Genomic DNA, 25,343 nt, shown 5'->3' with positions numbered 1-25,343 from the left:
TTTGAGAACCAAACCACCTATTTATCACCATGGATGGGGATCTCAGTCTCTCCCAGTCGTTGGGAGGACTACGCATTGCCAACCCTGATGATGCTTCGTTACATTCGTCTGAAGATGCATCAACACCTGCCGCCGGCGCTGCTTCAATAGCAGATTCCGACCTGGTACGCGATCCCGCAACCTCCGAACGTCCAGCAAGTGCCTCCTCTATCTATCTTCCCCGACCGTCAGCACCTCCTTCCAGCTCCGAAGTCCAAGAAGCCCTCGCCGCGGTACAAGTCGAGCCCTCAACGAGGACCTTTGAGAGTCGGAGCTCGATATATAGCCCATACTCAGACCCTGCACAGCCGCAAACCTCGCAACCTTCACAAGCGACGCCTCAATACTCCCCCTATATGCCTCAACAGCAACCCAACCCCGGTCCGCAGTCCTCCTCCCGTCCGCTCTCATCATTCTACGCGAACGGGTCCACCTCCACGTTGGCAGCTCGAGAAGGCTCATATCGAATTCGGACCGATTCCGCCGCGTCTTCCGCCTCTGAAAGTCTGGCCCGGGCAGAGTCTCGCGGAGGCTCCGCAGCCTACCAAGCGGGTGTTCCCATACGCGATAACAATCACAACGATCGGTCGTACCGCTCGGCACAACTACCTCCCGGAAATGGACCAATGGTGATGCGTCAACCCTCTCGCGCCCACAGGGGTCCGTCGACAGGTTCCCCGTATGCCATGGAGAATGGTCCTAGCTCGAGCAGTGAAGATTGGCAAGATCGGGGTGCGGCTGTTGCTGTACGGCAGGAAATCGACGCCAACGGTAAACCGGTCGCGCGTTATATTAAAAAGGGGGTCCGCGATTTCTCGTTCGCTCATACGCTCGGGGAAGGCTCGTACAGTACCGTCGTATTGGGCACGGACCGCCAGACACTCAAGGAATACGCGATTAAGATCTTGGACAAGCGACACATCATCAAGGAGAAGAAGGTCAAGTATGTCAACATCGAGAAGGACACTCTCAACCGACTCACCGAACACCCGGGTATTGTTCGCTTGTATTACACATTTCAGGACGAACGGTCCTTATATTTTGTCTTGGATCTCTGCAAGGGAGGCGAGTTGCTCGGGGTATTGAAGCGCATGACCACTTTCGACGAAGAATGTACGAGGTTCTATGGCGCCCAGATACTAGACACGATCGACTATATGCACAAACGTGGCGTCATTCACCGAGATCTAAAACCGGAGAATGTTTTACTGGACGGTCAGATGCACATCAAAATCACCGACTTCGGAACGGCCAAGATCCTCAAAAGTCAACGGAAACCGGGCCCAAACTCCAGCGGAATGCCTCCGCTCGATGCGACCGAAATCCCCGAGGATGAACGCGCGAGCTCTTTCGTTGGCACAGCCGAGTATGTCAGCCCGGAGCTCTTGACAGACAAGAATGCATGCAAGGCAAGTGATCTGTGGGCTTTTGGCTGTATCATCTTCCAACTTCTCGCTGGGCGGCCTCCTTTTAAGGCTGGAAATGAGTACCAAACCTTCCAAAAGATTGTCGCGCTCGATTACGAGTTCCCTCCGGGATTCCCTGCGGTCGCTCGCGATTTAGTCGAACGCCTGCTGGTACTGGACCCGGCACGTCGTTTGCCGATTGAGCACATCAAGAACCACGAATTCTTCCAGGGCATCACCTGGGGCCCGGATCTATGGAAGCGGAAGGCGCCTCGTCTCAAGGCATACGTTCCGCCCCCACGCGAGCCCATTAAGCTCAACAACGGCGGCAATGGTGAGAGCTATCCTGCAGGCATCAATGCAGCCTCCGTAAACAACAACGCTACTCAACGGGTTGTTCCTCGACTAGTGACCGAACTTCCGCCGCCGAGCCAGCTGGACATCGAATGGTCGCCCGTGCTGACGAAAACCAATGAACGGATCCTCAAACTCGGCAACCTGGTCGTTTTGTCTTCTCCCGCTGCCCACAGTCCAGTCTCAAAGAATGGCGGTGAATACGAAGCGCCTCGGAAATTCTCGCGATTCTTCGGTGGCAGCACGACGAAGAAGCGTCAGCGCCTAGTTATGGTGACCTCCTCTGGCCGGATCATCATGGCAGCATCTGGCGGCGAGGAGAAGAAAGCGAAGTTGGAACTGTCTCTTCTTACTCCGGGCACGACATATCGAACCTCAACAGACGCTAAGGGGACCTCTTGTTGGGTAGTGGATACGGTAAGTACAGTCTCTCAGTGAAGATGGATTTGATTTCTAACTCAAGCCTCCAGCGTGACAAACACTATGTCTTTGAGGATCCCAAGCCGTCATCTGGTAGCGTAGGAACGACCGCCATGTCCACTCAGGAGTGGTTGGATACTCTGGACCGAGCCAAGGAGATGGCTCTGTCACAACAGGGGAATGGCTCATACTCAGATGACGCCTTCCGCGACCTGTCATCCGGCTTGTCTAGCCATGCTAATACGTTGGACCGGAGCTCAGAACTCCAGCAGGAAGGCGCACCCACGGGCCGTGCCACTTTGGTCAAACAACCGCCAACCGATACAGACTCGGTTAAAGGGAAAAAGCGATTCAGCCGACGCCATTCCAAGAACGGCCTTGCGGCGGTCTTCTAGGCGCTTCTCACTTACCCTTCTATTACTCAAACTTCAACCCCCCGATCTCTTCTCCATCACTTTTTCTCCATTCCCTGAAAAGTTGGGATGCTGTCCACTGCGCAGGATCGCACACCTCACTCTCCTCTTGTCTTTAGAACATAACTCGTGCGTGTGTTTTGCTTGATATCCCCGAGGGTTTCCCGCAGCTGCGATTGGCAATTCTGTTTCTCTTTGCTACCACTTAGCAGGTCTTGCTTTGGGCTGTTGTTTATCGCGGGAGACCCAGTCATACACTCTAGCCAGCGACTTGTCGATTTTTCCTTTGTTTGCATCTCGTGTAAGAATTGTGATGTGGTCTCATTTGTGTGTGACTTTTTGCCCTGCATCTTTGCAATGATGAGCGTTGTTTTTTCTTCTTTCTCTGGTTGAGATTGTTGCATTTAGATGGGAAGGAGTATGCATATATATCCCTCATCTGGCCCGTTTACCACTTTCGATCGCATCAATCTATCTTGCGCGATACTTCCCTTTATCTCATTCTGATATATATCCTTTGGACCTGGTGAGATCCAGGATCTTGAGATCAATAGATCTTGATTGTTCGTGGGAGAGAAGAGAGAGAGAGAGAGTGCCATGAGTGCATCTTCTCGCTGGGAGTTATCAAATCAAATCTCTAATCTTTTGTTTTTCTCTCAACGGTGTTGTTTGATCAGCGACAGGATCCGGTGTTGGCTCGGAGCTTACTTGGGTTTTTCTTTTCTGGTTTCCCTTTCGCCCGTCCCCTTTACTCTCATCACCCATCTTCCTAGAGTTATCTATTTTACCCCTCCTCCAGGTTCAAGATGGGGAACCCGATAATAGTACCTTCAAATGCAAATACATCTCAAATCTCTGATCATAATTTGTGCACCCGAGACGCCGCTATCGTATGTCGTATGTACAAGGCTTGTTTGTGTCATGATGTATGCTCCCCAATCTTCTCCTGTCCTAATTAGAGAGATAATTATGTACAGCTGGTGAAGAAAATGTGATTTAGATCCAGCGGTAGATAGAAATGCAAATTCCCTCTTCATACTCAAGCCGGTTGGCGTTCTCTCTCTTGCCCCGAAACCCCACCCGCCCGATATATGCGAGATCGTGAAGTACTCTTGAGGTCACGAAACCGCTCATCCCACGAGCAAGAGCAAGAGCAAGAGCAAAAGCAAGAGCACGAGCTTAAATAAAAAGCCAGTCAATCCGGGACGCATCAAGTTCCTGGATCCAATCGAAATCGTCATCATCGTCATCGTCATCGTCATCACCATCATCTTCGTCATTATAAACATTATCGTGGTCATTAGGACCGGTATTAAATTTACTAGTGAAAGGAGTAGTCGGATCCGGCGCAGAAGCCCAGGAATCAGACGACGGGATCGTCGAGGCTGGGAAGGTGTCTTCCTGGTGGTGGTGGTGGTGGTGGTGGCGCTGCTGGCGCCGCTCCTCGACCCTCTGATCGCGCTTGCGCCACATCAGACTCAGCACCCAGGCGGCGTTGCGCACGTTGACGCTGGTGATGTCGTAGTAGAGGGCGCGGAGCTTGTCGAGCAGGAACGGACGGAGGGCGGGGTCGGCGCACTCGGCGCCAGCGATGAAGGTGGGCCAGATTAGGCACTTGAAGTGCGGGTCGGCGACGGGGATGAGGGCGATCTGGCGGATGAGGAGGTCGGTGACGGCGCCGTGGTCGGCGGGGAGGCCGAAGTGGCGGCGCGAGCTTGGGGGATTCGCCGGCAGGCGCGGGCGGGAGAGGGCGCGGCTGGCGTAGAGGTAGACGGCGGCTTGGTAGATGGTGGCGAGGGCGGTGCGCATGGAGAGGTCTGGCAGGTGGAGGAAGCTCTGCATGGTTTCCGCCCAGGCGGCGGGGTCGAAGGCTTGGATGTGGGCGAGAAGAGCGGCGGGGGATTGGAGCGGGTTGGCGTGGGCGGAGAGGTGGGGGGAGGTGAAGACCATTTTGGGGAGGTGGGGCGGGGAGGAGGATTGGTTGTTGTTGTTGTTGTTGTCGTCAGGTCCCTGGGAGTCATCATGTTCCATGTAGAGGCCCGCGTGGATGAGGAAGATCACTTCGAGGAGGTAGCCGGGGCAGCCGACCCAGGATGTCTCTTCGAGTCGCTTGAGGACCGCTGGGCCCATGTTTGAGGTGTAGAAGGGTCGCGTGAGAGAGCCGGGGCGGGCCAGCGTAGAGCCCATCAGTTGGATACTGGACAGAATCAGTGTGAGAGAAAAGAACAAGTAGCAGAGGATTGGGTCGACATACATGAGGATGCCATCTATTGCGAAGTCATCTAACCAGGAGAAAAGCCCCTGGGTTGCTGGGCCACGTGGGTGATTCCCTTCTTGGCGGCCTTTCAGGAGTTTCTTAGCCCCTTCCAGATGGTACTTCCAGGCTCCGTCGCCGGATTCAATCGCATCCATTAGTGCAAGTAACATGATCGCGGCCAGCGTTCGGTTGTCATGGCGCATGACGGGATCCTGGATGTCTTGCGACAATCGCTGCAATGCATGCTGTTTGAATCCGAGGAAATGCTCGTATACTTTCGAGGCCGGTCGGCGCGAAAGGGATCCGATCACAGCCTTCTCTACGTCCTCCGACGAGAGCAATGTTCCTGCGGCTGCGTTTTCCACGCTCCAGGGTCCCGGAGAGAAATCTTCATTGGCTAGAATGGCGTAGTGTAAAGCACCCAGGGCTGAAAGCACGTGGGCGAGTAGGGAGGAGTCGCCAACTAATGGAGTCAAGTCGCGGAACGGATTTTGGCCATTTGAATAGAGCGTAAGATAATTGGCAAGATACTGGTTGACTTCGACATCGGGTCAGTATGAACCTGAGACCCACGGAATGTTCTTCACGTACAATGGATGATGTATTGCCTGGAACAATTGTCCAAATCTTTGAATAATGGATCCACCAGACCCCAGGGTGTAGGGACAGAGTCAAGAAGCTGAGAAGTGCGCTGTATGACGAGGCTCTGATCGTAAGCTCCAACGTCGGTCATTGCCAGGTCGGTGGATTCGTGCGACGGCTCAAAACGATCGGTGTCGTGCGGGAGTGCAGGGCCGATTGTGTCGGGGGACGCTGTCGAAGCTGGTGAAGAGGAGCTGGAGTCATGATCCTGTCTTGCACTCGCAGCACTCTTCACCACATCGTTGTAGCTGCGACCCATCATTTTACCCCGACTGGCAACGCCGCCCTTTACCCAGACGAGGGGTTTCTGATAGCCCAGACATTCCTTCCCCGCATCGCGACACTTGCGACAGGTGGGCAACCCATTGTCGCACACAATCCGGCGACGGCGGCAGGTATAGCAGCCTTTGGTCATTGTCCCTTTCCAAGCGTGTGCATGTAAGGCTGTGCGCAATCGACGTTGGTCACTGAATTGGCGTAGCGGGGTGGGACAGGTCCGCGGTGGAAGAACGAAGTACTCGGAACGGGAATCTGGAAACCACGCTCGACATCATTTGATAATCGATCTCAAGGGTGAAGGCTGGAGTCGGAAGCATTGCCTGTGAGTAAGTGAAACATCCGATGGTATGATTCGGATGATTCATCGTACCTAGGTAGTAAGTAATAGGGAGTTGAGTTCGGAGGAAGAGCGGCGAGACTCGAGAAGCCCGGAGAAGGTGCCATCCATGCATTGATTGGTGGTGCGCATCTGACTCAATGGACGGACTACGGCTAGCCGGATCAGGCTAGACCGCAGCGGGAATCCAGCGGTAGAGGCTCACTCAAACAAGCCAAACAACCTAAACACGATGGACCAAACAAACAACGTCGCATTGTGGTTGCAATGCCAAAGTAGAAACCAGACGGAGATGGAAATGTCCCGGAAAGCGACGCCAGGAGACTTGAAGGGTTGAATCTTAGCAGAAGCAGAAGAAGAAGAAGAAGGGTCACAGCATTCCAGCAAGGATGGCTGAGCGATATCGTCTGTAGAATAATCCTCCGTAGCGATGCAGCCACCCACCCGTGATCCCCAGCCAACCAAACCCACCCATCCCATTCATTTCCCTGCCTCCCGCACTTTCAATCCTTCGCTTTGGCTTCACTTTCACCTTCAGGGGGAGCTGCCAATTTGGCCTGGGATTATGCGCCTTGGCAACTGGTAGCAACAAGGACTTTGTCTATATGTCTGTTGACTTGCAATGTACCTGTCCCCGTCCGACCAATCTTGTGTTGTTTGCCGATTTAGATCTACCTGTATTCATTTCACCCTCACCTGCAGCAGCGGCTACACCGTGCGCGCTTTGGCTGCCTTCCCCCTGTCGCATGAAGTGGACTGGCTTTGAGTGTCGGTCAGAGTGAATCACTTTCTTCAATAGTTCGTTGCTTTTCGTCAACTTCATCGCACCATACACTCAGCCTTTATCTCCTCGAGATTATATCCCCGAGGTGGTCCGTGTGGTTATCGCGATCGCGGGGGATCAACAACGGAGAACCCGCCGCCACTCGCAGACCTTCGCAGCCACATCCCTTCTGGCCGGTCAAGTCGGTGATTGTCGCGCGTCGCTCAGCATTCCTCTCGCTGCCGGGAAAGCCTTCCTAGTGGGTGCGCGTGTCGTCGGCCCTTGAATGACACAGCCGCCGCTCGAGAGTTGGGATCTGTTCGGTCACTGCGCGGTTCGCTCAGACAATGTTTACCAGGCCCTCCAAAGCCACCTCCACGGTTACCTCCATCGACATGGTCTCTCAGGCTCAAGTTCTCGATCGCTCCTTACCGGCGCAAAGCACCCTCTCCTCCACGTCCCGCCATTCGCATTCCAGCCGACGACATCGCTCGAGTCGCTCTCACCACGGCGGTCTGACCCATCAACCCCAGAACGAATTCCCTATCTTCACTCATACCGGCGATGTGGAGATCGTGATCCGCGCGGGGGCACAGGAGCAACGTTACCTTCTTCACCGGCTGATACTGACGCAGTGCTCTGGGTTCTTCGAAGCAAGCACCCGGGATGGCTGGTCACCGCAAGCCCCCCCTCGGCCATCCAATCCAGACCCGGGGGTCCTGTCCAGAATCAGCGAGGACACCTCTTCGCTGTCCAACGGCTCAACTCTGGCGCAATCAGAGAGCGGGGGGTCGTCCTGGTCTCCGGAGAAACGGCGCTGGAAATATGAGCTCGACTGGGAAAACAAGGCCGAGGATGAGGAGCCGATCCTCGTACAAAAGGTGTGTATGCCGCTCCTTCCCCTTGCAGCTGACGTCCTCTAATCTGCTTTCAAGCCGCCGAGCTACTCCAGCGCCTTTGGCTGCGAACCCGGGCAGTATCCTCCGTCGGTGACGAAACCATCCAACACACAGACAGGATTCGTCCGATCAATGGCCAACCTGGCCGGGATGCAGTCGGCCGTGATTCTACCGCACCGGAACAGCTCTTCCAACCCGCCAGTAGACCCCATCATCCGTGACTACGACAACCTGTTCCGGATGTTCTACAATTACCCGCCGACGATCAACAGCGTCAACATCGCGACCGCCTACTCCGAGTGCCGCGCTCTGCTCTCCCTGGCGGACATGTACGATGCGCTCCCGGTCACCGGACCACGGGTGGACCATCATCTGCTGGGCTTCGGATCCCGGCTCTTCAAGCAGATCGCCAAGTACCCTCCCAGCTACCTCAAGCTGGGCTACATGGCGCGGAGTCGCGTCATCTTCTCCGAGGCACTGATCCACGTCGTCGGACAGTGGCCGGCTGCTGTGCCGCACCTGCGCAATGGCAGCTACTCGCCGCTCCCGAATGCGGTCCTGGACATCATCGAGGACAAGGTCGAAGACCTCGAAGACCTGAAGGCGCGCGTTGACTCCAAACTGCTCCGACTCACCCTGACCACCTCGCGCGGTGAGCGCGTCAGCCCGACCAACGCCTACCTCGACTGGCTGGCCGTGTCTTTATTCCGACAGTGGTTCGTCGACAGCACCACTCCGCCCCCGCCGCCCATCCTCAAAAACACCCCAACGAACCCGAGCAGCCATCACCACGGTCACAGCCACAGTCACAGCCATGGTCACCACCACCGGTCCACCGCCAACCTCCCCTCATCATCCTCATCCACCTCCCCGCCATACTCGCCCGCGCGCGTCTACCGCCTCATCGGCTCGCCCTCCACCCAAGCCTACCTCCCGCACGACGACCTCAAACGCTTCCTAAAAGTCCACCCCACCCCCTCCGCCGAAGCGCTGTACAACCGCGACGTCATGAAACGGTTCGAGCGCAAGATGGACGAAATCAAACGGCTGGCCCGCGAGATCGTCAAGCCCCTGATGCGGAACTTTCTGGAGCTGGACCTGAAAGACAGCAGCAGCAGCAGCAGTAGTACCGGCCATAGCAGTGAAGGCGGCGGACTACCCTACTTGACCTGCACCAAGGTCGAAGATGAGGATATTCCATGGGAGTGATATGATCCACCAATCAATCACCCAGTGCCACAACTCGACACGCGACACGACCTCCTTTCTTTTTTTTCTACTTGAGCAGCTTCTCCTCCCCCATTTACAATGTCCCTTCTCATTGATTTTGATTCCTTTCGATACCCGGTTCATGAATATAGTTTTTACGGTTGATGGTTGATGGTTGATGGGTTAACGATATACACGGATATGAGGTTTACGTCTACTATTTTTGGTTTTGGTTTTTTTTTTTTTTTTTTTTTTTTTGGTCAAGTCCCTTCCTTACTGATGAATGATGATGCTGTCCACTCGCCCAAACCCAATTAGTCCGTCCTATTCCTAGTCCTAGTGAATGTCTTATGAAGTTATGAATGACAGATAGGGTGTCTCTTTTCTCCTTGTTTCTTCGGGCTCTTGACGTACGCACTTGTCGAAGCGTCATTGATCGTACATTGTAATATAATCTACAGCACCTATGCACAGAGCAGAGCATAGACTCCTTTTTGTGTAGCCATGAAAGAGGAAGAAAGAGAGAGGGATCCTTACAATACACATAACATAATCATACATCCACCGTCATTCCTCGCGGTTCTCACCGCACAGCTCTCAGAGCTGTAGGTATACCATTTACCCCAAAACATCACCTCGACATCACTTCTGCTTCCCGATGACCTCGATGCCGCCCATCCACCCGCGCAGCACCGCCGGCACGACCACGACCTCCCGCGCGGGGTCCCAGCCGTGCTCCAGGATGGCCGCCAAGACGCGCGGGACCGCCATGGCCGTGCCGTTGACGGTGTGCGCGAACCGCGTGGGGCCCTTGGTCTTCTGGGCCTTGCCGTCGCGCACGCGGGTCGCGAGGCGGCGGCTCTGGTAGTCCGTGCAGATCGAGGCGGAGGTGACCTCGCCCCAGGCGGATTCGAGTTGTGCGGCTGCATCATCGACAGCATTCGCGGCCGCGGTGTCCGGAACACTGCGCAGCCGCGAGGGGAACAGGACCTCGATGTCGCGCTTGCGGCTGGCGCTGGCGCCCAGATCGAAGGTGGGCATCTCCAGGACGCGGGCGGGCAGGCCCAGGGACTGCAGGATTTCGGTCTGGATGGTCAGCAGCTCGGCGAAGAGGTCGTCGGATGAGGTAGAGGATGCGAGCGAGTCGGCCCACGCGAACATCTCGACCTTGGTGAATTCGTGGACGCGGTACAGGCCCTTGGTGTCGACGCCGCGGGAGCCGGCCTCGGCGCGGTAGCAGCGGCTGGGGCCGACCAGTTTGAGCGGCAGGTCGGCGGAGTCGAAGGTGCGGCCGGCGTGCATGGCGGCCAGCGGGATCTCGGCGGTGCCGGCGAGGGCGCGCTGGGGTTTTGCGCCGTCCTTGTCGGCCTGCTCGAGGGTGAAGATCTGCTGCTCGTTGTGCTGGTCGCGGGGCTGGAAGCCGCAGGCGTCGGCGATGTGCGAGTAGACGATCGAGGGCGGGGAGACGGGCTTCCAGCCGTGGCGGCGCGCCACGGTCAGCGCGTACTGGATGAGGGCCTGCTCCAGGAGCGCGCCCTCGTTGGTGAGGAAGTACCAGCCCCAGCCCGTGGTGGTGGCCGAGCTGGTGAAGTCGAGGAGGCCTAGCGTGGTGCCGATGTGGACGTGCGACCGCGTTGGGTCGGGCTGGGAGGCCCAGTCGGGCAGCGGGGAGGCCGGGTCGAAGTTGAGGTAGGAGATGAGGGTCGGGGCGTCGCCGACGGGCGTGTCGGCTGAGGACAGGTTTGGTAGGGAGAGCGCCAGCCGCTGCATCTCTTCATCGCAGGTCTGCTGCCGCGTGAGCTGGGCCTGGGAGTCGCTTCTCAGGCGGGTCGCTTCGGCGCGTAATTGGGAGATGCTGGGTTCGGTGCAGGTGGCATCGTCCGGGTTCTTGGCTTGAGCGGCGGCGAGCTCCGCGATGGCTTTCTCGAGTTTCTTGATCTGGGACCGTGGGTTCCGGAGGTTAACGTCGATCTCGCCGATCTCGTCGTACAGCTGCTGGATGGTGGAGGGGTGTTGCGTGTGGGCTGGGTAATTGCGGTCGCGACAGTTCTGGGCGTATAGCTCGGGGTTTTTGCGGATGTGCTTCACGTCGGGGGTGGGCTTGGGCGCGGTCGGCGGTCGGACCAGCTGGGAGCGGCGGCGGGCGGAGGAAGAAAAGGTGCGGCGAGTGAGGGATCTGCAGCCGAGGCAGATATAGGGGGGGTTTGGCGGAGGCATTTGAGGAGAGGCTGTGCTGTGTGGGATTGAGTTGAGGTTGAATGAGGCAGCAGAGGAGGAAGAGCGGAAGAGAGCTGGAGATTATTGATGGGTCGACCATGGGCGGAGCAGACATGCCATCGCGGGCCCGCACCACCTTTCCCGATCGGGGATTTACACTATATCGGCTGCATACATGCTATGCCGAGAAACAATCGGTGCCAAAGTCATATCCTTTCCAAAGCTACTCACTCATATAGTCCCACCCCAAACCAACTATACCACACCTCTTCCCCTCTCCTATAGTCCCTATTTACCCCCTCCCCAACTGCCACCCCTAAAACCCCAATTTATGCTTCCGAATCCTCGCCCCAACGCCAACCACCACCAAAACCGCCCCAATCAGCACCCCCCACAGCGGAATATCCAACACATTGACGTTGTACGTCGTCTGCGTCGCCGCGGCCACCGTCGCCAACTCCAGCACCAGCAGCAGATACCCGGACTGGCGGTGGTACTTGTACAGCGTCTTGCCGCGGTCGACACTGCCCAAGACCTGTCGGGGCAGGAAGTACTGCACCACGCCGCCGACCGCCTGCAGGATGATCACGATGTAGGTGATCAGTCCCAACACGCCGTGCGGGGAGGTGAGCCGGGCGTGGTCGCCCTTGTTGATCTCGATGATGAGGAAGGCGGCCAGGAAGCTCAGCACGCTCAGGGCTTGGATGGTGTAGTGGACGACGGTGCCGCGGCGTTTTTGGGCGGCGGTGGCGGTCGGCTGGAGGATGAGGGCGGCTTGGATTTGGAGGAGGAGGGCGGCGGAGTTGAGGAGCTGGAGGGGGGAGGTTAGATGGACCGGTGGGATGAGAGGGAGGGGAGGGGGAACCGACTGGGTGCGGGGAGAAGAAGATGAGAGGATGCGAGAGGATGCCGGTCCAGACGAGGATGGTGATCTGGTTGGTGGCATTCGGTTAGTAGAATGGCTCGATGAATGAGTGGCTGGATGTGGTGGGATCTTACCAGCAAGATGCCTACTTGGGCAGCGAGGGCAGTGCCTGGAAGGTCGGATGAGGTTCAGTCAGTGGTTGTTCGTGATATATTTTGAGTGCTGGGATACGCACCTCTGTAGAGGTTGGGATACAAAGAAGCATTGTCGTCGTCGGACTGAAGCCCATTGCCGGGAGTAGACAACAGCGGAGAATCCTCGCGGGAATCGATGCTGTCGGGATGCAGCTGGGGGATGCCTGTGGCGGAGGCCATGAGGGCGTTGTAGTTGTTACAGGATGGCTCAAAGAGATGATGAGACTCCGAAGTATAGAAGATCGATGATCAGATACAAACACCAGGAAGGGATTGTTGGAAGTGGCCAATGGGCAGGGGGTTATATGTCAGAGAGTCCGTAGCGAGCATGACGAATGTGGGGAGCGAAATGATGAATTGCTGCGGGGAAGATTGGAGTTAATTATGGAAGTAGATAGACCGTAACGTCAATACAAGTTCAGTTCCAGTAAGTAACTCATCGCCCCGAGTGTTTTCAATATCTCCGAAAGACTCCGGCTCAGCATCTGTCTATAATATAACTTCAAGTTATCAGGATGCAATCCTCATCAGCTCTTGTGTTACTTTCTGGTAGGGGGTCAAATAAAAAGCAAGAAATGAAATCAGTTCATGAGTTCAAACATATGAAAATTGAAGGTGTAATTATACTAAATTCTTGTAAAGTCAGAAATTGCTTTGTCTGATTGAGAGATTTTGTGGAAACTATTGAGATAAGGAAGAATCCTTATCTTACCGTACTGTACTACAGTGCTACCACTATAGTGCTACCACCACCACCACCGTCACCACCACTGTCAAACCACCCCCCATTAATTATCATCCGGAGGCATCCACCGCAGCTATTCCGAGTCCTCACTAGCATCCTCGGGCGCGGTGAAGTAATCCGAGCCTAGACGCGGACCGGGGGAGCACGTGCCCTCGGTACGTGCTACGCGAACAGCACGGCGGGCCTCGAGAGCCGCTCCGTCAGTCTGAAGGGCATAGTCTCCATAGTGATAACCACCCGGCTGGTGAGTGGAGGACTGGCAGCGAGCGATGCTTTTGGATCTGACTCGAGGGGGCCGCGTCTCGACATTTTTGGCAAAGTGTTCCGCCCAGGTGGCCTCGCGAGGCACGGTTTGAACGGGGGTCGCTTCATCATTGGTGGCGGTTGCAGCAGGATCAAAATTAGGATTCTGCGCCCCCTTGCCATCAGTAACAGTGACAGCTGCTCTCTTGGAAGCGGCGCCAGTCGACTTCGCGACAGTTGCAGGGCGACCTGCGGGGTGTGGGGTGGATGCACGAGGTGGAAGAGTGTGAGGGTGTGGCGCCCTGGGGCGCAGGCCCTCCTTCTCTGCCCCGAACTGAACGTGAGCTTGTTCTTCGGACATTGTCAGTTTGGGTAAGACTTAGCTGAAGTGGCCTGTTGGTAGACAGAACCGGTCAGTGGCAATGTATGGCGGTTTGGGGATGAGTAGCATTCGATCTGCTGGTGGGATTCGTGTCTTTATATAGTTGCCAGTCAATCGGGAAAGAACAACATTCACTGTCAATTTCATAGTATCATCTGGCAACTACATCAAAGAGCACTATTATTGAGTCTTGAATGGGGGAGCATTCGAGGCTTTCAACGAACCGAAATCCTCCACCATCAATCGTGCCTGATACCAACACAAAGGATTCTGAAGCTATTATCTATTGTCCGCGATATACCAGTGCCGGTCTCTCCCGTCACCGCCAGGGCAACTTGATCACCGAACTCTCCATCCCCGATCCAGGCTTGCCAAACACAACCTCTGCTCCCAGGTTGCCGTCCTCCAACCACATCACGATATTGAACAAAGTCGCTGTCCGGACAATCTTCGGCTGTGCTGGATCCTCCTGCCAGCAGATCGACTGCGGGCCGTCGCAGGTATCGGAGAAGATCTGACCGCGAAGCACCGTACCCGCAAGCTCAGCGCCATCCCCACCGAGGACTTTGCTGTCGACGATCTCTCTCGCCAGCTCACGCACCCGGGCCAACCGGACTGGCGACCCGGACAGCCACGGCGGCTCGATAACCCGCCGGTTAGCCAGGAAGTGGTTCGTGTGGGTGACCATGCCGTACTCGTCCTCGGCTAGATGCTCGTCCCCGAGAGGGGAGAGCTCCAGCCCGAGGGCGACAGTAGGGTCTGCGATGAGAATGTGCTGGCTGGAGGCGACGCCGCCCAGGGAGGACAGTTTCTGAACCGCCGCGTCGACGGAGTCGCTCTCCAGACACAGACGCAGGGCGATATGGATTGGCAGTTTGGAGCTGAGACAGGGATGGGCGCGGATGGCGTTGAGGCAGACGCCCACGCCGGCGCTGTTGAAGCCGATCTTGCCGACGATGCCGGCCTGCTCATTGTCAGCATCTGCATGACTGGCACGCTCAGCCCGTACGGATTCTCACTTCAGTAACCATGTAAATGACTGGCTTATCTGGTTGGATGATCTCGACCAGTGCGAGATTGCCCTGTACGCGAGTGGTGAAATCCCAATTCTGGGCGAGGATGCGGCCCCGTCCCCTTCGGTGCAGCGCGAGACTCGTGCAGCCATCGGCGAACTTGCCGAAGGAGATCTCACTGCGGCAGTTCAGGGCGACAATCTCCAGAAGTGTGATGCCCGCCCCGTCGGCGATGCCTTGCATTTCGGCCAGGAGGTCAGGGGTGGACCGCGCGATGGTGGCGCGGAATTCGTCGGCCAGGTCGAGCACGTCATCCCAGGACATCTTCGAGGTATGTTGGAACATGGCCTCGTAGACGGCGAGTTGGTTTCTGATCTGGGAAAAGAGCTGCTTGCCATGTTGCAGGCCGATCTGCGACGGTCAGATGCGATGATTGATACCGAGGCACTGCACTGGAGGTAAGCAACTTACTTCTCGCGGCGTGCCAGTTAGCACTATCTTGGGGGGTTCTTCTATCTCCACATGCATAGTGAGACTGTCGCGTCAAGCAGATCGATGCAAAGGAGCAAAGGAAGGGAGGGGGGAGAAAGACGGTGCAACCTGCGCGGGGGAAGTTCTTATCAATCACTTGCGCCCGCATGGCCAAATGCGGGGAAAGCAAATCATGATAACCACTTAAGCCAGTGTTTACATGCCTGCATGCAACCTAAGTAACTATGAGTTCTCTATGAATTCACTTTCCCAACACCTCGCTTAGGGGTAGCCGGCTCCCACAAACATGAAGACGATAATTCCAAAGCAGTATCAGATCGAGAACAGGAACAGGCGAACAGCCTATCCTACTCTCTCTTGGTTCAACTCCCACACCCACACCAGGCACCCATCCATACTGAGATCCACTCCACTGTTCCTTCAGCCGTCTCTCACTATTCTCTCTATCAAAAAACGTACACACTCTTCATCAAACCCACACACTCTCTCTCTCGAAACACACACTCTCTCTATCAATCTCACCCTCGGTCTCTCTCCCTTCCATCCAGAAACCTCACCAACCTCACTAACCATCCCACCTCCAACCCCCAAACCAAAATGACCAAACCCAACCCAACCATCACCGAACAGCTTCAGACCACCTACGACGCCCTTCTCCGGATCCTCTACACCCACACCGACGCGCAGGGCATCTCGCACCGGCCCTACGGCCTCGACTGGATCGACTTCGAGCGCCTGATGTACCGCCTGCTACTCCTGCAGGGGCTGGCGCGACACGGCGATCGCATCGCCCACGACCCGTGGGTGCTGTTCCTGGACCGGTATGCGCCGCGCTCGGTGCGCCGCTCCCCGAGCGAGGCCGGGCGCCTGGAGGTGACGTTTTTCCCCAGCTCGATTCTGCAGTCGCCTTCCTCCGGCTCTGCTCCGCGCTTGATTTCTGTGGGTGTTGTGCAGGGAGGTGTGGATGGTGGTCGTCGTAGTAGCACCATCGGCAATGTCAACGGCTACACCAACGGCTACACCAACGGCTATACCAACGGCAACACCGGCAACACTACCAGCCACAATGACAGCAACAACTACGCCTCCATGAATGGTGACAGCACTGGATCCCGTCCTCGGGTGGACTCCAACGGCCACGTGCACTTCGATCATACGGCTGTGCAGCGGGATCCGAGTCGGAGACGCTCGCCTTCTATTCCGAGGTACTTCCAATGACTTTTCCTTTTAGGGACAGGTGAGTTTGAGACTCTTAGACAGAAGAGCGAGACTGTTGATGAGTGTGCAGAATTACGTTAAGAAAGAGATGCAGTTTACCCACACTCAACGCTGTCAATGTCTGTGTGCTCGACTGATAAAGCCATCACCTTTGATTTCTTCTGAAGGAGAAAGAATGATATGCATGATGCATCTGATGCTAGATTACGTGGAGGTGTTCTCTGGAGTTGGAGTTCGGGCTGACTTTTGTTCTGGCAATGTGTACAGAGTACTCTTTGATTCATGGTAAGTTCTTTTTGCTGATGCAGGGGGGGGGGGTGGTGGTTGTGTTTCGGTAGAGTGTACAGCGTATGTTTTCATTCTGGTATGGGCTTGAGATTGTTATGAGAGATGATGAAGATGATTCTGAAAGTCTATGGGCTGGATAGGATGTGATGGAATGGCGTCTAGGCTTTTGGTCCGGCGTTCGCCAACTACCTTACATATCTTCGAGGAGTTTGAGTTGGGTGGTGTTTTCGCAGGCGTTGTGTTGTGTATGCACAAGCGCGTGGACTGCACAACCTGGGGATCAGAATCTTTCCTGCGTTTCTGTTATCAATGTATAGTACAGAGCTTGTACCTACCTCTGAATTACTCTCTTGTCTCATGCAATGCACTGGGTTCAGTAAACATGATAGGGTACTCATCGGACGTTGTAGATGCGCAACCAGACCGGCAAACACTAACTTACCCACTCCTCTTTATCCTAATATCACCATATAAGATCAATATTGTATATGTACACGTTATCAAAGCCCCAAAATGACATCAAGCAAATAAGGTCTTGACATTAGCAACCTCAAGGAGAAAGCCTGATTTCAATTAGCAGTAAGAATAACCAGCCATACAAGTTTATAGTTGTTAACTTAGAGGATGCCGACGCATGAACTTTACTTTCATATAGAAATTAGACTACGATATTGAGTCTAGGATGAGAAAGAAGCAGTGAAACATACACCATCTGGAAAATAGATGGTGTTCGGGAGGGGCATGAGGTACTGTACTGTATGTAGTACAGAGCAATAAAGTCTTTGCCGCAGTCAAAAGTGGCAAACATCCTCACTTCTCACTTATACCTATCCACCTTCGCATGCATTGTCAGAGCCCCCCCAGCTGTCAGGTGCAATTAACGCCGGGGGGGGGGAAGGGCTCATGAGAAATCACCAAACCAATCATGCTAGCCCACGGAGCGCCGCAATTTAAGCTTCAAAACTCACTAACAGCTGCCCGTGCGGATTGGGAACCCTCACTTTCGTTTGCGCGAGTGTCAATTTCCCTGTATCTTCCACTCTACTGCCTGTGGACTGCCTTAAAGGTCCCTCAGCTACGGTCAACCATGGGCAATGCAAGTGACCCCAATTCGAAGAGGGGGTCCAAGTGGCATTTGAGTCGTGTCTTGGAAGCGCTTTCCCTCGAAGAAAGAGAAAGGTCGAGTCGATTCAGCGCAGCGACCACTTGGCCTAGTACCTGGCACGACGACGAGAGTCATCCAGTACAACTACTAGCCACGGCACCCTTCCAGAATCCCCTGCTCTGTCGCCTTTCGCATCGTCCATCGCGCTTCGCTCGAAGAATCCCACCGCTCAAACTACGACCAATGTGCCGAGGGTAGCCCTCGACAGGCTCTGGGAGGAGTCATATGAGCAGCTTGCTGATGATCCGAGTCATGCAAGACTCGTCAGCGCCTAGGAGAGATGTCTGGCTCAACAAGGCGATACCGGGCATGATGTCTCAGAGCCCATTGGCATCGCTCTCCGTTTGAGGTCGGTGATCGAAACCCGCCTTGAAGAAATAAAACACTCGCATGTCAAGTTCACCTTGGCAGGGCGGGAGATCACTGTCAACCAGCAGATACGCAGGGTCGCGGACAGGATTTTGTCGGTGAAGGACTTGGTCACGACAGCCGTGAGCGCCGAGCCGCATGCGGCTTTGGCCTGGGCCGGGGCTTTGGTCTTCTTGAACCCTTTGGCGAATGCTTTCACACAAGATGCACGAGGCATGGACGGATTCGAGGAGATCGAGATCCAAAAAATCGAATGACGGCCGGGAGCTGGAAACGCTGGCACTTTCAGTCAGGGAACAGATCGTGAAGATGTACAAGGCTATTATTCAGTATCAGATTAGTCTTGCACGGCACTATGAACATCCTGGACTTCTGCGGTTTCTGGAAGATTTTGCAACCCCTCGGGGCTGGGCGGGGATGCTTCAAGAAATCAAGGACATCGAGAAGTCTGTCACTCAGCATCTCAGTATTATGAACACGTCAACACTGGTGCAGATTGACAAAACCCTGGAGAGGCTCCAAGCCAAAGTTGAGGACTCATACGAGGTGATGAACGAGGTTCGGGGTAATACACAGGTAAGGTGACCGACCTACTTAACTCTACGTCCCTGCGGGGTTAAATCTATGGCTGACAGGTCACGAAGACTCACAAATACCGACAATTCGCCCAGATCCTCGCGCCCAAAATTGCTCCGCAGGCCAGATTTGAATGCTTTGAGAGTCAGTACAAGACAGCATGCTTCGAGGGCACTCATGTCGATGTGCTCGGACAAATCTATGCCTGGGTTGTATCGCCTGGGCCCGAACACATATATTGGCTTCGAGGAATAGCCGGGACTGGCAAATCTACCATCTCACGAACCATCGCGACTCAGTGCCTCAATTGTCTTGGAGGAACCTTCTTCTTCGACCAGAATCAAGGTGAGCTAAGCACTGCCCCATATTTGTTCCCCACGCTCCTACGCTTTGCACGGCGATTGCGGATTGTCTACCGGATATCAGATCGGAAACCTGCGAAGTCAATAAAGACCATCGAACATCTTGTACGAGTCGCTCAGCAAGCAGCGGAAGCACTTGATTCTCGAGCCTTTCTTGAGACTGGAGGAGCAAAACCGACATCCAGCATTGACTCTGGTTGTGGTCATAGATGGGCTTGATGAGGACAGATCTGATCGCAATGGAGATAACATTGGCACCATCTTGACCCTCATCGCCGAGGTCTCCCAAGGGAGTCCATACGGCTGAGATTCCATCTGACTAGCCGGCCAGAAAGTCACATCCTTTCAAGCTTCGAGGCTATCTCTCGATCTTCAAATGCCTACATGTCAGTGAACTCCAAAAGATAGAACCATCTACCGGAATCGATGTTCCTGATGATGACCCCACGAGATTTCTGCGGGCTAAGGCTCGAGAGATCACGAAAAAACACTTTGAGCTTAAACCCGACTGGCCTGGTGAGAAGAGGCTCGATGCTAGTTGGTTGGTTGGTTGGTTGGTTGGTTGGTTGGTTGGTTGAACTACCTACTGGTACAGTACCTAGCTATGTTCTCTATGTGTAAACATGAATCACGTGGCCGGATTACTTAGGAATACCGACAAGTTCACTGAAGTATAAGATGTTAATCTCTCTCCAAATCTATCAGTCTGCCCAGTCCATAGGTTAGACCTCTATTCAAACGACTTGCATTAAACACTTCTTCCTCGTCTATCAGATTGATCAACCATAGCAATGATGTTAGTAGTACATGTATACCGGTCTATATCTTCAGGCTATTGTAGGCAAGCCTATCGATATCCAAACATCAGAGTGAGTCAGAATCACAAGGAGGATAGTGACGGTGACGTGAGAGAGAGAAGGAGGAAAGGATATCGAGAAAGAGCGATGGAGAGAGTCAGCCAAGTAAGCCCAAGACGACTGGAAGACCAGTAAGCAAGAATCTCGACCCTCCTCGCAATCAAAGTTTGCCAATGCAGTGGCTGAAACAGTGGCATATCTGCTTATCCCCAGCTTCGGGCCTATCGTACCAAGTGGCGGCGTTTCCTTTCCCTCAGAAAGCTCTCAGAAACGAAAAAGAAAAAGGGCTGATTCGGTTGTGTGACGGCGGAGGTTTATACATAGTAACATAGTCACTGACTTCGAGATTCACGTTGATTGAAGTATACCCGCCCATATTGTTATTTATCATCTTGCCGCTCCAGTCGCCGTCCTCCTCTCCACTGATGACTGAGACATCATGGGGTGGGTACTGTACCTAGCCCTATACCTTATCGACGAATTGTAAGTATCAGCTACGTTTCTTAAGCAGTGTATTCTGTTCTTGCAGAGAGAGGGGGGGGGGTCCTTGCTTTGGCATTGATGAAGCGGAGGCGACAGTGGCAATTGCATGATATCTATCCCTAGTACTGCACATACAGGTTCTCTTCTTTCTTTTTCAGTTTCGTGGGATGGGGGCTTGGGAAGCTGTAGTCCAGTTCAAACAGTGACCTACTATACAAGGTAGCTGTATATCTATGTATAGTGCAGTACCTTAGAGTGCAGTACCTAACCAGTCACCTTGGCAGAAGATGGTATAGCCTTCCTAAAAAGGCAACAAGATAATACCCAACTAACCACTTCCTTCTTCCCTGGAAACACCACGAAATCCCAAGAACACGCATTCCCGTACTTCAACTCCACCCCTCATGCAGACCGCTCCAACCAAGACAGAAATCGTTACCATTGCCACAGGAGAACAGGAGACCTAACCCCCCATCAGAGCCGTTACGACGAATCCTGCACCAGCAAGTCGAGCATCACTTTCATCATTGCTAACTCAACGCTCACAGCATTCCAGTCCAGTGACACGGCAGTCACGATCTCACCTGGTTCTGTACCTAAGTACCTATGTGAGTAAGTCATTGTGCGTATCCGTACGCAATACGCAGTACGCAGGAGAAAGTTAACACTCGGGTCGGATCGTCGACAAGGCGACGTTGACGTTGACGTCGACATCAGCAGATCAGATCAGATCGCATCCCCTTAGCCCAGCCCTAGCCTCATGATCTACACCACCCGAAAGAGACAGGGGGTCCAGGGATCTACCTGTCTCTCGCTTCGACCGTTGGAAAGTCTTGTCTCAGACTGATTCCAACCGTTGCGTCCCCCCGCCCTTGCCGGAATGAAGGATAGTCACTTCCTTCAGAGGAGGCAGATCGCATTACTAGATATCTGCAAGGAGCCCGTTGACCGGTTGAGGACCGCATGATCAAATCATACACACGCACAACAGACATACAGTATCCACGGATGGAGGCATGAACCATGCATTGCCTGGAAAGGGAAATGAGAAGAAGGTAAAAAGGAGAAAAAAGGTTCATTAACCCTTTCAGAGAGACTAACTCAGTCAGTATGACAGTTGCGTCGCTCCAAGGACACTGGCAGAGCCGCTTGCACCCTGAGATCCAAAGTCCTGTCTGTCATCGGAGATCCCCCTTTGAAGCGTCCTAAGAACGGCAACGTCAGGAAAGATCATAGAACCAACCCTCCCCAACCTTCATTCTTGCCCATTCTGCCCGTCATTCTTTCCTGATTCTCTTCGAGTCTTCCCTTCGCCCCTGAAGGTTGCACAACAACGCATCCAGCGGCTACATGCAGATCACTTCGGAAAGAGCCACGAATCGGGGATTATAAGGCCAAACTGTCATCGAGGGCAGCAAGAGCTCGCCCCCTATACCAGTACCGGCGGCGAAAGAAGGAGGCTGCTGCTGCTCCTGCTGCTTGTCCACGACCAAAAGAAGTAAACCAGGGGTTCTCCTTGCTTTTCGTCCGTTGGGAGTAGCCGTGAAGCCACACCACACACACACACACACACACACACACATCTGTTTCTGTAACCTTGGACCCCCCATTTTACCCCGGAAAATACCCAATGTCCCGACCAGGTAGGCATCACCTCCTGGCGCTCGCTGGGACACCTAGGCTAAAGATGAACGACAATCCTCTCAGGGACAGAATATGCGACACTCTCTCATCTGGGCGCCCTGTTTCTTTTTGGCGGGTAACTGGGATCAACCGGTGTAACAAACAGGTCGCATGGCCTTACATTTTCCTCCCCTCGGGGTATGGTGCTCGTGTTGGAAAGACGGGGTCTAACTTGGGTGAGCTTTCGCTAGCTATGATGAAGAAGGCGGAATTTTCAGCGGCCCATTACATATGCAAGATCCGCACCAGCAATATGATAAAGGGAAGAGAGGGTTTGAGCATACCTCCCCCATCGCCGCACCTCCCCATCGCCGCCATCGATCCGGACCAGGTTGTGGGGGTCGTTTTGGAAGAAACGGGAGGATAGGCTGCGCTTTCAGGCACAATCATGAAAAGCCCAAGGCACTGCAGCAGGGTAATTGAAACCACGCCTCCCGCTCGCCCCCTCCTCCATCGCCATAACCCCCTCCCCCAATCTCCCCTAGACTGGCCGACGATAGGCTGCGCCGGTGTCATCTTGACGGTTTCACAACTCATCCCAAACAGGAAACGAACGATACCGTCATCCGTTTCGGCGATTGGCCCCCTCGGGCAACAATCACGAGATAACGACACGATTGGAACTGGGCACGAATGAATCTCGAACACTTCATCAGCTCATCCCAGGGAAGAGGAATTTATAGAAACCAGATAATAAAAAGTGGTGCTGGCTTCCGAGTCTGTCGTCTTTGGGCCCTCACTTTCTTTTCCTCGTCCTTGTTGGCAACAGGTGCATCTGATGGGCCTTGTTGGTATCACCGTGGTCCCTGTCACAGCAGAGACAGACACTGAGGAATATTAGGGTCTGGGAGGCAACAGATTAAGATAAAGACCAAGAAAATCCTTGACTTCCATTGAAGAATCGCTCTCGAGCCCATTCCAGCCGTTCCTCCTCCTCCTGTCCCTTCTGGAAATCCCGCAGAAAAATAGCTTTCTCTCGAACAAACCCGTTGGGGTCTTGTCTTCTCCCTCTCTTCTTCATATACCTGGGGAACACCACGAGTGACTTCCACTACTTGACACAGCAAAGCCCCCCTCGTCTGACTAAAGCTCTATCGAACCTCATTGGCTTCTTGCTGCCCTTGGGCCCCCTTTCACCACTTGATCTTCTGTGATAATCGCATCCTCTCACGGTCTTTCTCTGACGCTCTCCACATCTACCTCTGGATAGCAAGTCGGCCCGCCATGCCACCCAAGGGCCTTTACCACCAGACTGCGCTCCCCGAAGCACGCGGGCTGAAGTATGACGAGTCCGATATGGCTCTATTCCACGCCAAACTCTCCTACCACTCCACCATCGAAGCCCGCATGGCATCCAAGGACTCCAATCTAGCATCGATCTCGGATGCCCAGGCGCGGATCCTCAAGCGCTGGGAGATGTTAAAGCAGGTGGAGAAGGAGATGGCAGATAAGGGCAAGTCTCTGTCACCCGCAGAAAGAAAGCAGCTCGCCCAATACGAGTGGCGGTATAAACGACTGGAGGAGGTGGCGACCCAGAGCACTAGCTGAATTGGAAAAAAAAAAAAACAAAGAAAAGGAACGAGAAGAGAAAAACAAACACATATGACATCGTCGAAAGTGGGGAAAGATAGCATCACTGGCGTTGCTTTAGATGTGGATTCGAACAACGCACTGGTGTCAATATCAATTGCAAGTGAAGAGTTGCGCGTTGTGGTTAAAAACTGGATTCTGGAGTCCTTCCATGTGTTTTTGGTTCGGTTTTGGGCTTGATTCTGTTGTGTTCTTTTTTAAGGGGGTCTCTCCTCTCTCATTCTGTTCGTATGAGTTGAATGAATGTTGAATCATCGGTTCCCACCTCTACCCCAAATATGATGGAAGTCGCTCATGCTTCTTGACTTATCAATGCACCGAGTGACTGCAATGACCTCATCTTCCAAAGGGTGAGTACACTCGTGACTAGCTCACGACTCAAGGTAGGTAGGGTAGACCTCCCCTCCCTCCTCCCGCGAGAAGCTTTCACATAGTTCATAGGGGGGGCAAAAAGAAAAGAAGTAAAAATAGAAAAAAGAAGAAGAAAAATCCCCGCGACGTCACTAATGTAACATAGCCTCTCCGAGTCGAACACAGCATCTTGCACTTACACTGTAACTGTAACCAAAGAGGCGAAGCCCGCCTCCCCCACCCCGATGTAGATCAAGTACGATACAGTACTTCATCAAGATCAGATCAAGCATGTGTCTCAGACAAGCCACAGAAAAAGAAGAATAAACAATAAGGAGTATGCCAAAAGTGGGGACCAAGTGGCGCTCACGGCATCTTTTCGTCTTTTTTTCCCCCCCTTTTCCTTTTTCGACTGTAGGTATATATGTCTTCATTCGAGGGTCGAGTCACGTCACGCAAAAGCCATTGAATCGTGGAACAGCTCGTCCTCCCTCCTCTCTGGTGTCCTACATCGGGCACGCGACATGCCATCTTCGGCCTAGTAGTTCCTGCCACAATCCAGAACCCAGGGAAGTCAAGGCCGTGTCAAAGTCGCGGCCTGTGGTGTTGACACACACGCGGGCGCGCGACTCCCCGTCTTTGGGGGGGTCAATTACCACATGCCACGCATCTTCCGCCTCCGCCTCCGCCAATTCTGACAGGAGATGGGAGGGGGGGGAAGGGGGGGTTTATCCGAGGGAAAACGACATGGACAAGAGGGGTTTGGTGTTGGGAGGAGTAGGTAGCGGTGCGGTGAGGCGTGTGAGAGGAAGAACAGTCACGGCACGGCAAGTTTCAGGACCAGACCACCATACAGTACATTGCCTGACAGGTTTTTGATTTCTCCCTGAGGCATAGTAGTAGTAGTAGTAGTAGTAGTAGTAGTAGTAGTAGTCGCTGTGGAAGGTGTTCCTGTGAGTGTTGGTTTCCCCTCCCTTCCCCCTCTCTCTCTCATGGAAATAGAGTTGCAATTGAGGATGTGTGTGTGTGTGTGTGTGTGTGTGTGTGTGTGTGTTCCCCTCGGAAAGATGCGAACGTCGGAGACCTCCGAACGGATCCTAAGGGGTGAAGAGGTGGGTGGGCCCGGTGGGTGTCTGTCCGCTGTTGACAGCTTGGGTGTGGTATTGATTGAGGTCTGATTCTATAGCTACCTCTGTTAGCAAGTGAGCTGAAGAATGAGGGAAGCTCAGATT

The 25,343-nt window shown here is 54.1% G+C and overlaps 11 protein-coding genes across 11 annotated transcripts; 6 read left to right on the top strand and 5 right to left on the bottom strand.

The window, feature by feature from the left end:
• Positions 1–29: 29 nt before the first annotated feature.
• Positions 30–2,614, top strand: BO82DRAFT_401140 (PDPK1 family serine/threonine-protein kinase; the record flags this gene model as incomplete). Its single annotated transcript, XM_025639235.1, has 2 exons — positions 30–2,216; positions 2,270–2,614. 2 exons carry the CDS (start codon positions 30–32, stop codon positions 2,612–2,614), a joined length of 2,532 nt encoding a protein of 843 aa, XP_025493022.1.
• A 1,197-nt stretch (positions 2,615–3,811) lies between these two features.
• Positions 3,812–6,166, bottom strand: BO82DRAFT_333242 (Zn(II)2Cys6 transcription factor; the record flags this gene model as incomplete). The annotated part of the gene is made up of 4 exons (XM_025633211.1): positions 5,481–6,166; positions 4,887–5,427; positions 3,955–4,829; positions 3,812–3,903 (listed from the first exon to the last, which is right to left on the bottom strand). The coding sequence occupies exons 1-4, from the start codon at positions 5,944–5,946 to the stop codon at positions 3,812–3,814; spliced, it is 1,974 nt and encodes a 657-aa protein (XP_025493021.1). The 5' UTR covers positions 5,947–6,166.
• Positions 6,167–7,114: 948 nt separating this feature from the next.
• Positions 7,115–9,104, top strand: BO82DRAFT_57389 (uncharacterized protein). The gene is made up of 2 exons (XM_025641342.1): positions 7,115–7,791; positions 7,846–9,104. Exons 1-2 carry the CDS (start codon positions 7,258–7,260, stop codon positions 9,016–9,018), a joined length of 1,707 nt encoding a protein of 568 aa, XP_025493020.1. The 5' UTR covers positions 7,115–7,257; the 3' UTR covers positions 9,019–9,104.
• A 263-nt stretch (positions 9,105–9,367) lies between these two features.
• Positions 9,368–11,275, bottom strand: BO82DRAFT_353428 (putative serine--tRNA ligase DIA4). Its single transcript, XM_025634950.1, has one exon. The coding sequence runs from the start codon at positions 11,233–11,235 to the stop codon at positions 9,661–9,663; it is 1,575 nt and encodes a 524-aa protein (XP_025493019.1). The 5' UTR covers positions 11,236–11,275; the 3' UTR covers positions 9,368–9,660.
• A 22-nt stretch (positions 11,276–11,297) lies between these two features.
• On the bottom strand, positions 11,298–12,621 carry BO82DRAFT_353427 (cytochrome b561 domain-containing protein). The gene is made up of 4 exons (XM_025634949.1): positions 12,336–12,621; positions 12,235–12,269; positions 12,105–12,167; positions 11,298–12,046 (listed from the first exon to the last, which is right to left on the bottom strand). The coding sequence occupies exons 1-4, from the start codon at positions 12,472–12,474 to the stop codon at positions 11,552–11,554; spliced, it is 732 nt and encodes a 243-aa protein (XP_025493018.1). The 5' UTR covers positions 12,475–12,621; the 3' UTR covers positions 11,298–11,551.
• Positions 12,622–13,112: 491 nt separating this feature from the next.
• Positions 13,113–13,643, bottom strand: BO82DRAFT_391346 (uncharacterized protein; the record flags this gene model as incomplete). The annotated part of the gene is made up of 1 exon (XM_025638564.1): positions 13,113–13,643. The coding sequence occupies one exon, from the start codon at positions 13,641–13,643 to the stop codon at positions 13,113–13,115; it is 531 nt and encodes a 176-aa protein (XP_025493017.1).
• A 133-nt stretch (positions 13,644–13,776) lies between these two features.
• Positions 13,777–15,238, bottom strand: BO82DRAFT_353426 (putative acyl-CoA:6-aminopenicillanic-acid-acyltransferase). Its single transcript, XM_025634948.1, has 3 exons — positions 15,149–15,238; positions 14,684–15,088; positions 13,777–14,628 (listed from the first exon to the last, which is right to left on the bottom strand). Exons 2-3 carry the CDS (start codon positions 14,999–15,001, stop codon positions 13,984–13,986), a joined length of 963 nt encoding a protein of 320 aa, XP_025493016.1. The 5' UTR covers positions 15,002–15,088; positions 15,149–15,238; the 3' UTR covers positions 13,777–13,983.
• Positions 15,239–15,435: 197 nt separating this feature from the next.
• On the top strand, positions 15,436–16,704 carry BO82DRAFT_431420 (uncharacterized protein). Its single transcript, XM_025640699.1, has 2 exons — positions 15,436–16,406; positions 16,458–16,704. The coding sequence occupies exon 1, from the start codon at positions 15,767–15,769 to the stop codon at positions 16,385–16,387; it is 621 nt and encodes a 206-aa protein (XP_025493015.1). The 5' UTR covers positions 15,436–15,766; the 3' UTR covers positions 16,388–16,406; positions 16,458–16,704.
• A 1,514-nt stretch (positions 16,705–18,218) lies between these two features.
• On the top strand, positions 18,219–19,470 carry BO82DRAFT_57330 (uncharacterized protein). Its single transcript, XM_025641341.1, has 2 exons — positions 18,219–18,785; positions 18,854–19,470. The coding sequence occupies exons 1-2, from the start codon at positions 18,399–18,401 to the stop codon at positions 19,364–19,366; spliced, it is 900 nt and encodes a 299-aa protein (XP_025493014.1). The 5' UTR covers positions 18,219–18,398; the 3' UTR covers positions 19,367–19,470.
• Positions 19,471–23,198: 3,728 nt separating this feature from the next.
• On the top strand, positions 23,199–23,786 carry BO82DRAFT_57297 (uncharacterized protein). Its single transcript, XM_025641339.1, has one exon. The coding sequence runs from the start codon at positions 23,395–23,397 to the stop codon at positions 23,716–23,718; it is 324 nt and encodes a 107-aa protein (XP_025493013.1). The 5' UTR covers positions 23,199–23,394; the 3' UTR covers positions 23,719–23,786.
• Positions 23,787–24,233: 447 nt separating this feature from the next.
• On the top strand, positions 24,234–25,099 carry BO82DRAFT_57299 (uncharacterized protein). Its single transcript, XM_025641340.1, has one exon. It carries the CDS (start codon positions 24,451–24,453, stop codon positions 24,988–24,990), a length of 540 nt encoding a protein of 179 aa, XP_025493012.1. The 5' UTR covers positions 24,234–24,450; the 3' UTR covers positions 24,991–25,099.
• The last annotated feature ends 244 nt before the right edge of the window (positions 25,100–25,343 follow it).

Source organism: Aspergillus uvarum (assembly GCF_003184745.1).
Source record: "Aspergillus uvarum CBS 121591 unplaced genomic scaffold BO82scaffold_20, whole genome shotgun sequence".
Classification (NCBI taxonomy): domain Eukaryota; kingdom Fungi; phylum Ascomycota; class Eurotiomycetes; order Eurotiales; family Aspergillaceae; genus Aspergillus; species Aspergillus uvarum.
Note: the sequence above shows the minus strand (reverse complement) of the source record. Positions and strands in the feature narration are given on the sequence as shown.

Bases quoted from the DNA above. Each gene is read 5' to 3' on its own strand.
- BO82DRAFT_57330 (XM_025641341.1), top strand. From the start codon at position 18,399: ATGCTTTCACACAAGATGCACGAGGCATGGACGGATTCGAGGAGATCG. The intron at 18,786-18,853 runs GTAAGGTGACCG...CAGGTCACGAAG, and splicing joins AGGTTCGGGGTAATACACAG to ACTCACAAATACCGACAATT.
- BO82DRAFT_353426 (XM_025634948.1), bottom strand. From the start codon at position 15,001: ATGTCCTGGGATGACGTGCTCGACCTGGCCGACGAATTCCGCGCCACC. The intron at 14,629-14,683 runs GTGAGAATCCGT...GACAATGAGCAG, and splicing joins TCATTTACATGGTTACTGAA to GCCGGCATCGTCGGCAAGAT.
- BO82DRAFT_431420 (XM_025640699.1), top strand. From the start codon at position 15,767: ATGACCAAACCCAACCCAACCATCACCGAACAGCTTCAGACCACCTAC.
- BO82DRAFT_57389 (XM_025641342.1), top strand. From the start codon at position 7,258: ATGTTTACCAGGCCCTCCAAAGCCACCTCCACGGTTACCTCCATCGAC. The intron at 7,792-7,845 runs GTGTGTATGCCG...TCTGCTTTCAAG, and splicing joins AGCCGATCCTCGTACAAAAG to CCGCCGAGCTACTCCAGCGC.
- BO82DRAFT_353427 (XM_025634949.1), bottom strand. From the start codon at position 12,474: ATGGCCTCCGCCACAGGCATCCCCCAGCTGCATCCCGACAGCATCGAT. The intron at 12,168-12,234 runs GTAAGATCCCAC...GCCACCAACCAG, and splicing joins CCCAAGTAGGCATCTTGCTG to ATCACCATCCTCGTCTGGAC. The intron at 12,047-12,104 runs GTCGGTTCCCCC...TCCCCCCTCCAG, and splicing joins TCTTCTTCTCCCCGCACCCA to CTCCTCAACTCCGCCGCCCT.
- BO82DRAFT_57299 (XM_025641340.1), top strand. From the start codon at position 24,451: ATGCCAAAAGTGGGGACCAAGTGGCGCTCACGGCATCTTTTCGTCTTT.
- BO82DRAFT_57297 (XM_025641339.1), top strand. From the start codon at position 23,395: ATGCCACCCAAGGGCCTTTACCACCAGACTGCGCTCCCCGAAGCACGC.
- BO82DRAFT_353428 (XM_025634950.1), bottom strand. From the start codon at position 11,235: ATGCCTCCGCCAAACCCCCCCTATATCTGCCTCGGCTGCAGATCCCTC.